Source organism: Strigops habroptila, chromosome 3 (assembly GCF_004027225.2).
Source record: "Strigops habroptila isolate Jane chromosome 3, bStrHab1.2.pri, whole genome shotgun sequence".
In the NCBI taxonomy this organism is placed as follows: Eukaryota; Metazoa; Chordata; class Aves; order Psittaciformes; family Psittacidae; genus Strigops; species Strigops habroptila.
Genome location: NC_044279.2, coordinates 65576459 through 65591810, shown reverse-complemented (window position 1 = coordinate 65591810; position 15352 = coordinate 65576459). Strand labels below are relative to the sequence as shown.

The 15352-nt window shown below is 40.5% G+C and overlaps 1 protein-coding gene across 2 annotated transcripts in view; it reads left to right on the top strand.

Moving 5' to 3' along the window:
- Positions 1-15304, top strand: part of ADIPOR2 (adiponectin receptor 2) — a 45406-nt gene extending 30102 nt beyond the window's left edge. For both annotated transcript variants that reach the window (XM_030478604.1, XM_030478605.1), the window contains exons 3-8: positions 5357-5476; positions 7306-7477; positions 8127-8313; positions 9388-9575; positions 10796-10989; positions 12505-15304. In XM_030478604.1, the coding sequence (XP_030334464.1) occupies positions 5357-5476; positions 7306-7477; positions 8127-8313; positions 9388-9575; positions 10796-10989; positions 12505-12636 (993 nt within the window). In that variant the 3' untranslated portion in view covers positions 12637-15304. The remainder of the gene's footprint in view (positions 1-5356; positions 5477-7305; positions 7478-8126; positions 8314-9387; positions 9576-10795; positions 10990-12504) is intronic.
- Positions 15305-15352: the final 48 nt, after the last annotated feature.

The following is a 15352-nucleotide window of genomic DNA, read 5'->3' as shown; positions in this document are numbered from 1 at the left end:
CAGAAGAGTTCTGCTCTTTCTGGGGTTTAGGAGACTTGCATTGCAGTTACTAGTGTTACTGGTTAACATGCACTTCTGAGTCTGCATCAAATACCATACATGCAACCAGTGAAACCTGTCAAATTTCTGAAAGTGTCATCCTGACAGCTGTTGGAAGTTTTGAGAATGCAGCAGCCTATTGAAGCAATCATTAGTTTAACTTTCCTTAATCCCTGCCTAGCTCAGTTCCTAGGCTCCTTTCTCATGAACGCTACAAAAAGGAGGTCTGGAGGTCATTTGGCATCCAACTGATACGTGTCGAAAAGAAACTTGGTCTTGCACATGATCCACAGACAGTATATTGTAGTGAATCTCAATAAAATGGAAGCTGATGCTTCCTTTTTCCTGTTGCACTAGCCCAGGCTCCTTAAGTCCCTTATCTCAACCAACTTTATTTACCGGGAAGGTCACCTAGTAAAACTGTGAACAGTTCCTGTCAGATTAGTATTGGATCAGCTAATCAACTCAAGAATCAGAGGGGTGCCTTGAGTTAACACAGAAGCAGTGTAAAAGAAGAGGGGGTGAGGGAGAAAAGGACCAGTTTTGATAGAGTAAGCTGCTTACTCAAGTCTGATTTATGCTTCAGTTTGCACACTCTAATGAACACAGATTGATGTCATTTAATAGCAAAATTATAGTCTCAAGCGTTGAACAAAAGCTTGCATGTCATGTGTGTAAGTAGTAGGTGTGTGCAAACTCTCAAACTTTCTGTGCATCTTTAAATCGACATCAAGAAACTACAGACCTCAAGAAATTACACTTCTACTACTTGAAATCCAGAGAACACAACTTTCTCAAAAGTGGTAAAAGGTTTTCTGGAATCTTTTTCCGCCATTATGACTTGACTTCTCACAGGCATAGTAAAGGCATTAATAAACAGCGTGTCTGTTAAAAGGTTTGAGAGTGATAGTATAAATACTGTTAACCTACATGAGAAGGATGAGCTGTAGACAAGAGAAGTATAAGAAGATAAGAGAAGAAGACAAGATAGACGAGATAAAGGAACAAGACAAGAGAAGATAAGACAAGAGAAGTGCTACATTTACTAGAGCAGGTTTTACTGCAGTTTTCTCTAGCAGTCTTTGGCGATGTGATCTGACTTTTTTTTGGACCACATTCAGGCAGCAAATTCTTGTACTAAATGTAAACTTTTGTTTTTTTAACTTCTGTGTCATTGCTATAAAAGAGTGATATTTTAATTTTAAAATAAACTTACTTAATGATGTGCACTGTACAATTGAGCTCTCATGTTTCTTGCTCTTGTTCACTCTGGTGCTCTAAGATTTGGTTTTAGCATTAAACCTTTTCTGTCCCTACCAAAGCACACTCTGAAATTCTTATTTAGAAGATAATCTGTCCCTGGAAGCATGTCGCTTGGAACTCTATGAAGTGATATAATCAAGTCTGATTTCTACCTGTTTACCTTCTTGTCTATCACTGTTACCACAAAAGAATCTGGAAAGTTCCCAGAATAAAGTGAATATGGATAAAGCAGTAAAACTGTTTTCTTCCAGCCATTGTCATTTGTCCTTCAGGTTTAGTTATTTTCTGGTATCATTATTCAACTCTGGGTGCATTTATACCTCTGTTGTATAATTTCCATCTCACTAGATATCTGTACTGTGTTGGTACCTTTAACACTCTGTGAATTTGCAAAGAATAGGATTAAAATTGGAAGGATTGTTTTGCATTTCCGTAGAATTAAGTGTCTAGAACCTCTGGAGTGTAAGTATACAGGAGGCCTGATTTCTGATTTGTATGAAAGACTGATTCTATGCATTGTGGCCTATGTGCAGCAGAAGAATGACAATTTATGATTGCAACAAGTTTGTTTGTTTCAAGTGAATGAGGGCTTTTATTGAAAGATAATCTAAAATGCTCTGAAGAATTCACATAATTATTTAGTCAAAATTTGAGACTGCTTTTAAAAGAGTTTGAGTAAATTAGATGATGTAAAAGAACATCTGAAACATCAGCAGAGTGAAAATCCTTTTGGCCAATGATCTTGAAAGTACAAAGGCAAAATTATTCTGGAAGCACTTGATTAAGGATATACCATACCTCATTAAAAGTGGGAGTATCAGAGTTTTGTTCTGGGCTCTCATTTCTTGCACGGTCTTAAGGCAAGTGAGATTATTTACCCAACGTGTTCTCCATTTTAAAATGTGTTTCTGTGGGCAGAACTTAGAGATAGTTGAAAACAGGCCTAAAGCATATGCTTGCTTACATTGTTATGTTCTAGAACTACTCTCGAATTTCTGATAAGATCAGCCAAAGAGCAGAGAAATGGCGCTCCTAAGATTCAAAGGAACTTGTCACAGTGGAAACTTTACAACAATGTGCCTTCTGAACAGAAAAGTGGTATTTTTCCCTTCAGTCATTGTCTGAAGAATTGAAGGTCAACAGACTCCTTCAGATTTCCACATGAAAACCAGCACTGGTGTTGCGCTCCAACTATAGATTTCCAGCTTCCAAGAAGCACAGTTTAGTGTTCTTCCTAAAGGGATGTTACAGGAAGGAGTCGAGAGAGGACAGACATTCCAGAACCTCATTTTTCCTCCTTAGCAAGAAAAGGACTAAGAAGCTGCGCTTCGGGTTTTAACTTGAATGCTAATTTTGCAGCTTAATGGCAGGAAGGAGATAGTAAAATAAATGCCATTTTCTGGCAGTAATCTGGACTGTGTATATGATACAAATTCTTTTTATCGCTAAAAGAAGCTCTGTAATGATTTGTTTGTAGGCACATTGCCAAAATGCAAAGATTTTCGGGCTAGTTCATAAATAGCTGTGCTCTTCGAGCTTTGCAGTCTGTTCAGATTTAAACCTTCCCATCATTCTGGAAATGGGAGTATGTGGAGAGAGGGAAATGAATGTTTTCTGGCTTTGAGTCACTGGGCAGACTGCAGTGAATACAGGCTTTGATTCTGTAAGGGACTTTTTTTTTCTGCAGTCCATCCAGTTTTGTAAAGTGAGGATTACTGACTTGTTCACCCCATTCCAGGTGGTCATTGTATGGTGCTGAGAGAGGAAATTCTAGGATAGCTAAAAGGCATAGCAGTGCTTCTTGTTTCAAGAACATTGCAACTTCAACACTGGCCTTGCTTTTCTAGAAGGTATGTTCCTGGAAACTGAGGATTCCTTTGGTTTGCAAGATTGCAGACTATCATAAGCATCTTATCTAGGCCCCCATGGCAGGGGGCTTGGACTACATGATCTCTAAAGGACTCTTCCAACCCAAATCATTATATATTTCTGTGACCTTTATTTAATTATTTATAATATTGAAAAGGGAGACTCTTAACCAGTCAGATCCATTAGTAGAAAAAGCCAGTAAAATTGATAGTGTGGAAAATAATGGCAGTGAATGTTGTTGAGTCAGAGTGAAACCAAATTTGTTATTAATATGTTTTCTGGTCCAACGGGACATTCCTTTTTTAGAAGGATATTAAACCTATTTACATCTCAGTGTTGTCTGATGCTTTTTTCGATAGAATTGATGGGATAATCTAGGCAGTAAGAGTGTATTTAATACTGTCTCATACTGCTGTAAGATCTGGCTAGAACTGATCAATATTTATATCAGTTGTCTGATATAAAATATGAAATCATTGCCCAGACTTGCTCAGGGTGGGTGTTGATTGTGACAATAGATGGAGACGAGTAGACACTACAAGGGATCTAGATTATGTACAAAGATTCATTTAGTCAATCAAGTTGTCCTAGGGTGGACAAATGAGGTCATGAAATGTGAAGGATGCTTACTGTGTACTACATAGCAGAGATCTGCATTCTGGATAAGCAAAATTGGATCAAGAACTATGTGTTGGGGGGGCCTCTTCAAAAGATGAAGCTTCAGTGGCTGCTGCACGCCTCAGGTACAAAAGCAAGTATTAACATGTTGTTTTTCTCTCTCAAAACCCCAAACTATTGAAGAATCTGGATAGCTTACTGTAGGCTGGAAGAAGTTTCCTTTTGTTTATCAAAAAATTAAAGCTTTAAGCAGCTTGTTGAGTTAACTTTCTGATGGAAACAGGTAATAAGGCCATACTCTAAAGAGAGGGCTGTAGCGTGGGACAGATGCACAGCCAGATCTGATCTCTGACTTGAAGTTCAGGACACTTTCCTGAACATTACTGATAATATTTAATAGATAAAGTATGTGAGGTTATACACTTCAGATGGCGTTACTGATAAATAATCTTGATTTTTAAAGTTGTTAACCTTGATACGGGACTTGGAGGGTGGAAAAATTGTGACACATAATATGGAGGAGGCCAGTCTCCTTACAGCTTGTAGGGCTTTCTTGGCTTGGTCACGAGGTGCTGTGCACGGCAGCTTTCTGCCTCAATCCTGAAGAGTACAAAACGGTCATTCTCTCTTTTGTAGCTTTCTCAAACTTGTTTACCTTGGAAGCTGAAGGGGTCTCTAATGGGCCATGAGCATTGTAGTAAGCAAACATTTGTCTTGTCACACACACCACCCCTACCACCCCCTGCCTTCTTCCTGATCTGTAGATGATGCGGTAAGTCAGCATAGGGTAGAAAGCTACCAAAACTCGTTCCTATAAAGTTATTAGTGATGTGGACCAGCTGAGTATCCAGGCTCAGTGTTGGTTTTTGGGGTTTTTTTGTTTGGTTTTCGTAATTCTCTTGGTACACCTTAGGCATATGGATATTTCTCTTTATTTGAATTTTGCTTAAAACTGTGATGTCTGTTACTGCTTTTCTGTGATAACTTGCCTTTGTCTAACTGGCCAAAGTTTCATACTACTATCTGAAATACCTTGAAAGTCAAATAAGTAAGTGTCTGAAGTGTCAGTTAAACACAATAGAGACCTTCAGATTTGAACTGAAAATGAGATGAAGCATTTATAACAAAGTAAATAGATTCCTTGGCTTGCCCTTTATTATCCTAAAATGCCATACATGTTATAGAGGCATTAAGGTAGACATAGTGACATTGAAACGGAAAATAGGAAGTAATTCTTCCCTAGAGGTAGGTAGACTGCAAGCCTCAGACTCCGTATCTGGGCTTTAATGAAGCATAACTTACAGAAGAACACTGCTTTCTTCTAAACGTGGTGAAAACATGTGCGAAATGAATTAGACATGTGAGTTGTTCTCAGATACCTAAGAATGTAATAATTTTTTGCTGGTTCTCTTGAATTCCTTCCTCAGTGCCGACAAGGAAAAAAGACTACTTTATTTGCCAAGACCTCAAATCATAGTTTTGTATGGAAAACGTCACCTTTCTCTGTTCATCTTTCTAAAAAACATTTTCTCTGGTTTTGTTTTTGGTTTTTTTTTTTTTTCCCCAGTGTTCTGAAGATTACAAACACAATGATGAGTCACCTCAAGAAGATGAAGGGTTTATGGGTATGTCACCTCTTCTACAAGCCCACCATGCTATGGAGAGAATGGAAGAATTTGTCTGTAAGGTAAGTGCATATGGAAACTGCTGAAGTAATTTCCTTCTTTAGGAAGCTCCAGTGGGCAATAGACTACACCTGCAGCAACTGTGCTAATAATGTGAGGGAGAGCAGGTACACACCACCCCTGAATGGGCATCTCTTGCTATAACTAGTAACACTACAACTTCTTGGGATCTTGGTCTGTCATAAGTGAATAAATTGTAAGGCATGAAACAGTAGGGATTACAAATGAGACTAAAGCTGATAGTGCAGCTGAGGAGCTCCTTGAAACACCTGTGAGTGCGAAGCAGAGTAAAAGCCTTCTCGTTCAAGGCACTTTCATTCACAAGGTCATTTTTTTTCCCAGGTTTCTTCGAACTTCCAAATATTTTGGTTTTCCAGCACTTTTGCATCCATTGCAGATAAGCTCTGTCCCTTACAAGTTGTATTAGAACTGTATCTAAGTAAATCCATTGCGGATTTTGTAATTGCTGATTTTGGCTCAATTTTTGCTGCTTTTTAGATCCGTGGGGCTGTGTCTGGCCCTCCTTGCTTGGTGAAAGGAGTGCTGTCCCTTTACACACTGCTGGTTTTATGAACTCTTCTTTGATGTTTTTACAAGGGACCCTAGCTACGTGGTGGTCTTTTGTGTGTGGGTGGTTCTGTTGTTTGGTTGGTTTTGTTTTGTTTTCCTATGCATCTTTTCCCTTTCTAGATGTTGTGTAGGGTGGATTGTGTAAAATGAATTCCCTCCTGCTGTTCCTACCTCAATTCAAATTTTTGGTTCCTGAAGTAAACCAGTTATTTTCTTGTTTAGTATATTGAAGAACCTAGTCTTTAACTAGGTTGGTTATTCTGATTTGGTTTTGTTTTGCTTCCATGAAGGAGTGTGGAGAATTGATTTGAAAACTCTGGGCTCTGGTTTTTGAAACTGAAATAAGAATGTAGCTTTTTAAACTTAGTGTTTCAGGACTCATCAGGCTCGCTCCTGTGTTACTAACCAGCCGACAAATCCAAGGAACACTGCAGAAACAACCCCGGTACATAAAGCAATTCCCTGATACCCCTCTGCTTGGCAGTGCTGCTTCTGACACCAAACTGAAGACTACGTGTATCTCATGTTACTGAAGCAGCCTTAAGAACACCCGTGCACACTTTTTTCATTTGGAACCAGCTACAAGAATAACATGTGCACATATGCTCTCTCCCTTTAAAGAAGAAATCTGATGGAAATGAGAGTCATGGATCTGTTGCTTTAACTGATCTGTCACTGTTTGTTTTGGAAGTGTGGGAGCTTTTTCTTTTTTTTCCAACCTGGATAAGGGTTTGGATATGTCTCACTGGCCTCTTGCCACTTCATGCTTTCTAGCCCATATTAGTGCTGATGGGCAGCCTTTTTGCTAGACTGCCCCAAATGCTAACAGATATACAGTCAGATTAGCTTGTGGTTGGAAGAACAGGCTCTTATTTATTTCTTGGAGGGAGCTAGGTGTAGACTTCATATTAAATGGAAAGGATGATCTGTGAAAATAACAGAACATGGAAATGAATTAAATGTTTTCCCTTCATTAGCAGTAAAAAAGCCCAATAGCTTTCCTGTTCAGTGAAATGCTGAAGTGTTTCTTCCTCTAGTGGTGCAGGTCAACTTCATAATGGTACTGTTTAAATAGGGAGCTGTGACTTAAGCGTTATATTTATTTCAAGTGTAAAGCCTTTTCCCCAGAAATGTCCCGTCCACTCTTTTCTGTTTACTGTTCTCATAGATTAACACTTTTACTAATACAGATTTTCTGACTTTTGCCATACATCAGTGGAACTCAGTTCCCTGCATTTAACTAAAATCTTCTAACTCCTAGGTATGGGAGGGCCGATGGAGGGTCATTCCCCATGATGTTCTGCCTGACTGGCTAAAGGACAACGACTACCTGTTGCATGGACACAGACCACCCATGCCTTCCTTCCGGGCTTGTTTCAAGAGTATCTTCAGAATACATACAGAGACTGGTAACATCTGGACACATCTTCTAGGTATTTTCAGATTGTTCTAATGCTAATTGGCTTCATTGCTCTCTTTCTTTGAGAGCAAGATAGAAAGGGGTATGGGGTCGTCAGCATTATCATTCCACTAGTAACCTGATACATTAATAGATTGGTATCCCTCTCAATTTTATCCCACCAGAGTTGGATGGGGCTTCCTTAATTATGCATTCAGTACAATAAAATAAAAATTTCCTTATAGCTGATAAAATACTGGTAGATACTCTTTTTCCCCAAGTGTATAAGGGTTAATTGAGATTGTATTTCTTGCCACAGGAACACGTTTAAGTTGCAGCTTGTATGAGTGGTTTCCAACTTGCAGGGAGCCTTGAAGGGAAAGGGTTTCTTTGGACCATGCTCTTCTCTTTTTAAGTTTTGCAGCAGGTTATTTCATTGTTCTACGATGTCCAACTAATTGTCAGACACAAATGAAAATACAGAGTCCATGCAAGTCTGTATTGCATCAGTCAGACAGAAATCTGGTTAGAATGCGTAGGGCTGTAGTCTGTTCTGCATGTGTGCTGCTGGTTGTCATGAAGTTCCTATGTGTAGTGCTCCTGTACATTAAAGTCATGCTTTTAGAAAGAAAAGCTTTCAATATGAAATGAACTTGACACCTTTCTGCCTCACTGTTTTTCAGGATGTGTGTTCTTCCTTTGTCTGGGAATTTTCTACATGTTCCGGCCAAACATGTCCTTTGTAGCACCCGTGCAGGAGAAGGTGGTTGTTGGATTGTTCTTCTTGGGAGCCATACTCTGCCTCTCCTTCTCATGGCTCTTCCACACAGTTTATTGCCACTCAGAAGGTGTTTCCCGGCTCTTCTCCAAGTAAGTGCCTAGAGGACAGGGTAGGCCAAATAGGAAACAGGTGGGAAAACAGGGTTGGGATTTATACCTGGAGCCCCAGTGTAGGAGTTGTTCATCACATGACTGCATGTACTTTGGAACAGAGTTAAGCAGAGGTTCAGTGCAGCTTCTTCTAATTATTGTTTGTTTCAGCATGAGTTTTTGTGCTGTCATTTTAGTCTCAAAAGTCCTTCATTTTCTGCTGTTTGGCAGGCGTGTGCACGCATCTTGCTGCTGTAAGTAATATATCTAGAGCTTAGTTACAGGACTTTGAATTTTTAATGCAACTGTCACTTCTTGTCATTTCACCTAGTCTGAATAACTTTGAATCTTAAACTTATGTAAGACAGCTCCACAATGTGTATTGCGATGTCTTGGTCTTTTGGTTTTATTACACCTTCTTTTTTGGCTGACTGCTAAATAGCTTGTATTTCCTAAGATTACTCAACCTAAAATTGTATAGTCTGCAAGATTACCTCTAAAGTAGCCGAGCAATTAAAATCCCCTGCTGAAAAATTAACTCCATCTTTTGTAGGAGCATTTTGTCAGGTTGCGGTAAAAAGCAGTAGCTGTAAGAACTCCTTTTCTTCCCTAGTATATAGAAAAACAGCATGGTTGAAAAATGGTGACATTATTCCCCAGTGGTCACTTCAGCTGATGCTTGACTCACGCATGCTTGTCAGATACCAAAGTGTTTGTGTTGGCTGTGCTCTCACAACATACTGTGTGCCCTTTTTTGTATTTAGAGGACTCTTGTGCTGCTTTTTTCCTCATCTGAACCTTAAATCTGAGTTTTCTTCAAAAAACTTTGGTCTGAAGGCTGCTGTAGGTATTGCTGATGACCAAAAGTGGCCTTATTAGTTGTCTGTCAAGGTAATCCATTACTTTAGGAGGGCATTGGTGGAAGAGTTGCCATCAGGAAGTAAGTTGCAGTGGTGAAAATAACTTCATTTTGCAGTGAGAAGTAGGTAGTAGATCTACTAAAGAAGAGAGTGTTGGTATCAAGACTTCCAAAGATTAGCATTTCTTACAAAACTGATTTATGTTTCCTTCTAGGCTGGATTATTCTGGCATTGCACTTCTCATAATGGGCAGCTTTGTACCATGGCTGTACTACTCCTTCTATTGCAACCCTCAGCCTTGCTTCATCTACTTGATTGTGATTTGTGTCCTGGGCATCGCAGCCATAATTGTCTCACAATGGGACATGTTTGCAACCCCTGAATACCGGGGTGTAAGGGCAGGTAAGACCTAAAGTTAATCGTTTTGCTTCTTAACTGCCTTTTCTTCTTCCTCCTTGCTGCTTGGAAGAAAATGTCTTGTGAAGACTTGAGAGCTTAATTTTATAGATACTCTTGGGTTGGGAGCGTGATGGGTTTTCTTTCAGCATTTATTATAGCCATCTGGATGCACAGATAAGGGCTGGTACAAGTCCTGGAAGTGCATTCCTGAAATGGACAGTAACACACGCAGTAGGAAAGGTAGTGCAAAGTATTTCTAGCTACATCTAGCAACTTTGCTCTCTCCAAAAATGGCTGACTGCTTGGTGTGTGTATGTGTACTTCTACTATTTGTCTTGTTTTTCAAATACTAGGCTGAGAAACAAGCAGATCATTGAATGATTGAATTAATCTGAATGATTTGCCTAGATAAAATAGGTGTTTAAGACAAAGAACCTAGTTTTTCTCTTCACGTAATCAAAAGAACAAAATCAGATTTGGTTTCACATTCTGAAGTAGGAAGAAAGAGAAAGCTTTAGGGGGCAGCTATGGAATGTGCATGCAGCTGGGTTGAATAGTATTATTTGTTACTTAACCTGCACATGGTGTCTACAGTAAATCTAGATTTCCTGGACAAGCTATGGGTATACTTCAGAGAGTTCAGCCTTCCAAACTTAAAATCTGTGGATGAGACATGATTATTCCCCGCCTCTCCCTCCCCAACTTTTTTACAAGATTTCTGTACGTGCTGCTAAAAGCTAAATGAATAAACCATGTTCTCATATTTGGCACATCAGATGAGCCGCAGATGCTACTTTTCTGTTTCCTAGGACTACTTGTACAGTATATGATAAATAATCTCTTTGTTGTCTCTCCTTGTCTTGCTCTTGAGAGATTATGGTAAAGTGAGATGTAGTTCATGTAGTCTCAGTGCCCTCTACAGTCCAAGATGTGTAACTGGCTCAATGTATCTTAAAGCCTGCAGATGCAATCAGTAAATTAAATATTCCAGTAAGTGCTGGAACGTATAACTAAGTAGGTTCTGCTATATGAAGGAAGTCTGTGCATTCTTTAAATTCCTCCCCAATAAAGTGCTTCTGGGGACCTCTAGCTTCAAGAGTTGTCACTTCGCTGCTGCTTTGGCAAATACTGAGTTTTCCTTCCATAGTTCTTGTGTTTTCATTGTCTCCCTTTACCACCACTGTGTTCAAACCTGACTCTCCCACATTTTCTTTACCTCCCAGGAGTATTTCTAGGTCTGGGTCTTAGTGGGGTTATTCCCACCCTGCACTTTGTCATCTCTGAGGGGCTCCTGAAAGCAGCCACAATGGGGCAGATAGGCTGGCTGGCACTCATGGCATGCCTGTACATCACTGGTGCTGCACTATATGCTGCCCGCATCCCGGAGAGATTCTTCCCTGGCAAGTGTGACATCTGGGTGAGTCTACAGAATGACTGGATGAGGAGGCCAACGTGAAAGCTAGTTCCCCTTGAGGCTGCAGGATGTTGTGTCAGTGTTTTCTTATTGCAAGTATCAAACTGCTGCACCAGAAGCATAGGTCTTAACAGGCCAAACTGTGGGCTCTCTGAGCGTGGCTTACCTTGTGTCTCTCTTGCTGAGTTGTCACAAACGGGCTGGTCTGAGGTAACTGCTGGTGTGCAAATTCACCCCTGCACATGTACTAGGCAGCTTTACTAGATGGGTAAGCAACTTTGTGAACCTTTTCATGTGTGTATGTTGAGGATTCTGCAAGCACACATCTTACCTTGCTTCTGTGCAGAATAGTGTCTGGTTATTTCTCTGATGTTCAGTGTTTTCTCTGGGATCTTCACTATAGCTGGCTCCTCATCCTGTGCAGCCAGTGAAAATGATGGATATAGATGGTAGGCTTCAGAGGGATCTCTGGCCCAGCAGAAGGGAAAATCGGGTGAGCAAGCGGGTGGGTGAGGGAAACTTGGTATGAGGAAAAGGATCATGAAGACTCTCGAGGGGAAATACATGGGGAAAATGTAAGAAAAGACCTCTACTCCTGGGTGGAGCACGAGTACAGATGAGAGGGAGTGGAGCTTTGGAAGGCCACTGTACTTTCACTAGTGTAGTTTAAGACCCCTAAAGAAGATTAGAAGTGAGAATGAGGCCTAGGTTGTTTTAGTGGCTTTTTGCACAGCACCGGTTTGCTAGGTTTGTTTAAATGGCCAGATCAAGCCTTGTTATGATAATGAGCTAGGCTCCAAAAGCACTCTTGTCCAAGCTTCCAATGCAGCAAATACACATTTATAGATTTATTTATTTATTTTTTCCCAAGAGTATTATCCATATTGGTGTGGCTTCCCTCAAACAAGGACATGCCTTGTCATGTAGCTCCCTCATGGTTTTTATTCTGCTGTACTATAATCAATAGCATCCTGGACATTCATTCAGATCATCTGGTTGCTTCTAGGTTTTAATATAATACCTGTTTTTTTCCTGTTCTGTTTCTCTGTGGCAGAGAAATAAAATAACATTCAAAATCCACGTGGTAAAACTTATGCCTGTGACCAGAGCAGAGTTTATACCTGTTAGCGGTATGAGATAGCCCTTTTTATCAATAAACCGTATTGTGGAGGAACTAATTTTAACTGTTCTGCTTAAGCCTTTTGCACAAAGCTCGGAAATGATCCTTGTCCCTTCACAAAGATGCGCTATAGCATTTATGTAGCGTATATGTTGATTGACGAGCTGCTTAAGATGCCTGTGAAGGAAAGGGGTGCGTGTGTGTGGAGGATTTGATTATTTTGCTAATGATAGGAGTGGGATGGGCCTTTACACAACTTGGAGAACTTTGCAGCTTGTGGTTCGAGGTACTGCTACGTGTTACTGTGTACTTCAGCTGAATGTGTGGCTTTTTTGGAGACAGGGTAGCAGTAGAACCCAAAGTACCCCAGCTGAACAGAAGTGTTTTCTTTTCCACAGTTCCACTCCCATCAGCTGTTTCACGTCTTTGTAGTGGCTGGTGCTTTTGTGCACTTCCATGGGGTTTCCAACCTCCAGGAGTTCCGCTTCACGGTCGGAGGAGGCTGCACAGAGGAAGATGGGATGCAGTAAAACCAGCCTTCAGCCCAAGATCGTAACCAAAACAGTACCGCAAGCGCGGTTGAAGCATACAGGCTAGCAAAATGAATACCTAAGAAGAATCCAAGTTTCAACTGATGGGGCATGGAGCTTCATGGGGATTCTGACTAACCAAGATAAATTCTATACCTCAAGCAATGGAATAAATCAATTTGAAGACCAGGAAATTCTGAAACCCTAATTTATTCTTGGGATCTACAAATTGAGCTACAGAGGACCCTTTCCAAATCGGCTTCTGTTCAATGCCATATTTATTTGTAGAATTGGGGAGGGATAGCTTAGCAGTTTCCCTTTTTTTTCTTTTTTTTTCCTTCCCTTTTTTTTTCCTTTTTTTTTTTCCTTTTTTTCTTTTTTCTTTTTTTTTTTTTTTAAGAAAAATCAAGGTTAAATTTATATCCTCTTGGAGGGTTTGGGAGTTGATTTTAGATGCTCTTTTGGGAGAAAAACAAATTGTAAATAAGATTTCTAACTTTCTGTTTAAATAAAATTTATATAAATGTTTTAAACAATGGGTGGGGGGGAAAAGGGTTTTTGTAAAGAATGCAACATGCAAGTACCACACACTGTTTCAATTTTGCACAAAATAAACGATCGCAGGAGGACCAGGTAAAATTCCCAGGAGTGAAGCATGCCCTGGGCCAGATGGGGTCCTGGCCAGCGCTTGGAGTAGGTTCAGTACATGTACACAAGGGTTGTGAAAGTCACAGTGTTAGCAAGTTTGTTTACGCAAGTAACTCAAAAGATACATCTGTGCCCTGCCTAAGCATGTGGGACAGCTGCCTTCCAAGCTTGTGTGGCCTGTATAGTTTTGGATAGTGGATCTTAAAGTTAGTTGTTTTGGTTCTCATCGTATGAATTGGAGCATGGTGGGATAACTGCACATGAAATGGCAAACAGTCCAACTCCATCAGTGCCTGCCTATACCCAAGGGCCCCCATTGAGTAGATGGTTGCCATTTGCTGGTGTGCTTTGCTTTGTCTGAACAAATGATGGTAATACACTTCTTAAAAGGTAGTTGAGCATGTGAGGGGAAGCAGAGGTGGGGTTAAGATGGACTGGAAAGAGGAAGCTGTGTGCTCCAGGACCTGGAGTTAACAGTTACTGCAGACCTCAAGCACATTACCTTCTCATGTGTCAGGCTCCGTATGCCAAGGGAGTTTGCAGGTTTTTCTTTTTAAGAGGAAAAATCCACAATCAGCCTAATGCAGTTCCATTTTTTTTTTTTTTTTTCTTCCTTAGGTCTGCTTCCCATCTGTGCTTAAGCAATGGGACTGCTGGTATTTCTTAAACCTAAAACTAAGTGTTCAGTTGGATTGCTGTGGAGCTGACGCACCTCCTATATAAGGGGAGGCATAGATCCTTCTCTTGTGTAATTCATGTAGCTTGATCTTTGGAGCCCAGTCAGAAGCCAGACTGAAGGAGAATCTTTGGAGTTGTAAGATGAAACTTGAACGTTTTGTTTGTTATGGCACAGGTATTGCTTGGAGTGTTTGGTTGGAAATTCAGAGCAATTACCTCTCTCACAGATGAATTGAACAGCTCATAAAATGCTGTATTTCACAAAGAAGGAAGGTAGAGGGTGTTTTGGGTTTTTTTGTTGTGTGTTGAGTAGGGTTTTTGGTTTTGTGGGTTTTGTTTTGTTTTTTTTTTTTTTTTTTTTAATACTCCTGCGAGTTTGAATTTTCATCCTTCAAGAGAAAAATGTGGATTGCAAAGATCTTCCCATGCCTTGGATATCACAGAGTGTGTTTTTGGGAGTTCCTTTGCCTAATGGAGTCGTGTAGAAGCAGAATGCCTTCCTAAAGTTGACTGGTATTAAGGCTTCACCCCTCGAATGTGAGCCTATGAGGGCAAGGTCAGCTGCAGAAAGAGGTGCTGCAGCAGAGTCTGCAAGCTTAGAGGGACGTGTTCTCAGTGGGATCACTACACTGGTTGCCTGTAGGGCCAGAAGTTATCACAATTCTGTGTGGTACTAAAATGAAGTAAAGAGCAGTATTAACTTGGATGTAAGGGCTAATAGCACTGGCATTCTGTACAAAGATGTAGAGTTGCCTGGAGGGAAGTATACTGGTGTCTGAGAAAAGCGCGGTACATATCAGAATCGGAGTTGTCGGTAAGGCTCTTTGGGATACCTCTGTAACAGTACCAGCAGAAGTGGCAGTCTCCATCCTGGATCGTCCCACGTTCACTCCTTGAAGGGTGATTGTAACCTGGTCCTACACAGCACAGAACTATTACAAAAACACAGTACTCCACCTGCTATTCTTAACCCAGTCAGTCTCTCCATTCAAGAAGTTTGTGTGTTCCAATAAAAACAACCTAGCTGTGCACTTTTCTGTAGCTTTTGCTGAGAACTCTTCCCAGGTTGGCACCTGAATGCCTTACTCTCAGCAGTCAGAGGCTTGCTTGCTCTGTGTGCAGGTTATTGCCATAGAATAGTTAGGACCTACAGCTTCTTTCCTTCCCCATTAAATAGTGGCCTTGTTCAGTATATTTCTTTTTAAAAATTGCTTACTGTTGGAAGCAATGAAGCACATTCTGGGGTTTTGATGGTTGGGGACTCTGGTGATGGTTCCATGTAAGATGGGATCTTATTACTTGCTGTATTCTTAACTTCTGCTAATAAAAGAACCAAATTGATTATTGTCTAGTTTGAGTCTTTCTGTGCTGTGTGTGAAGCTTGAAAGAA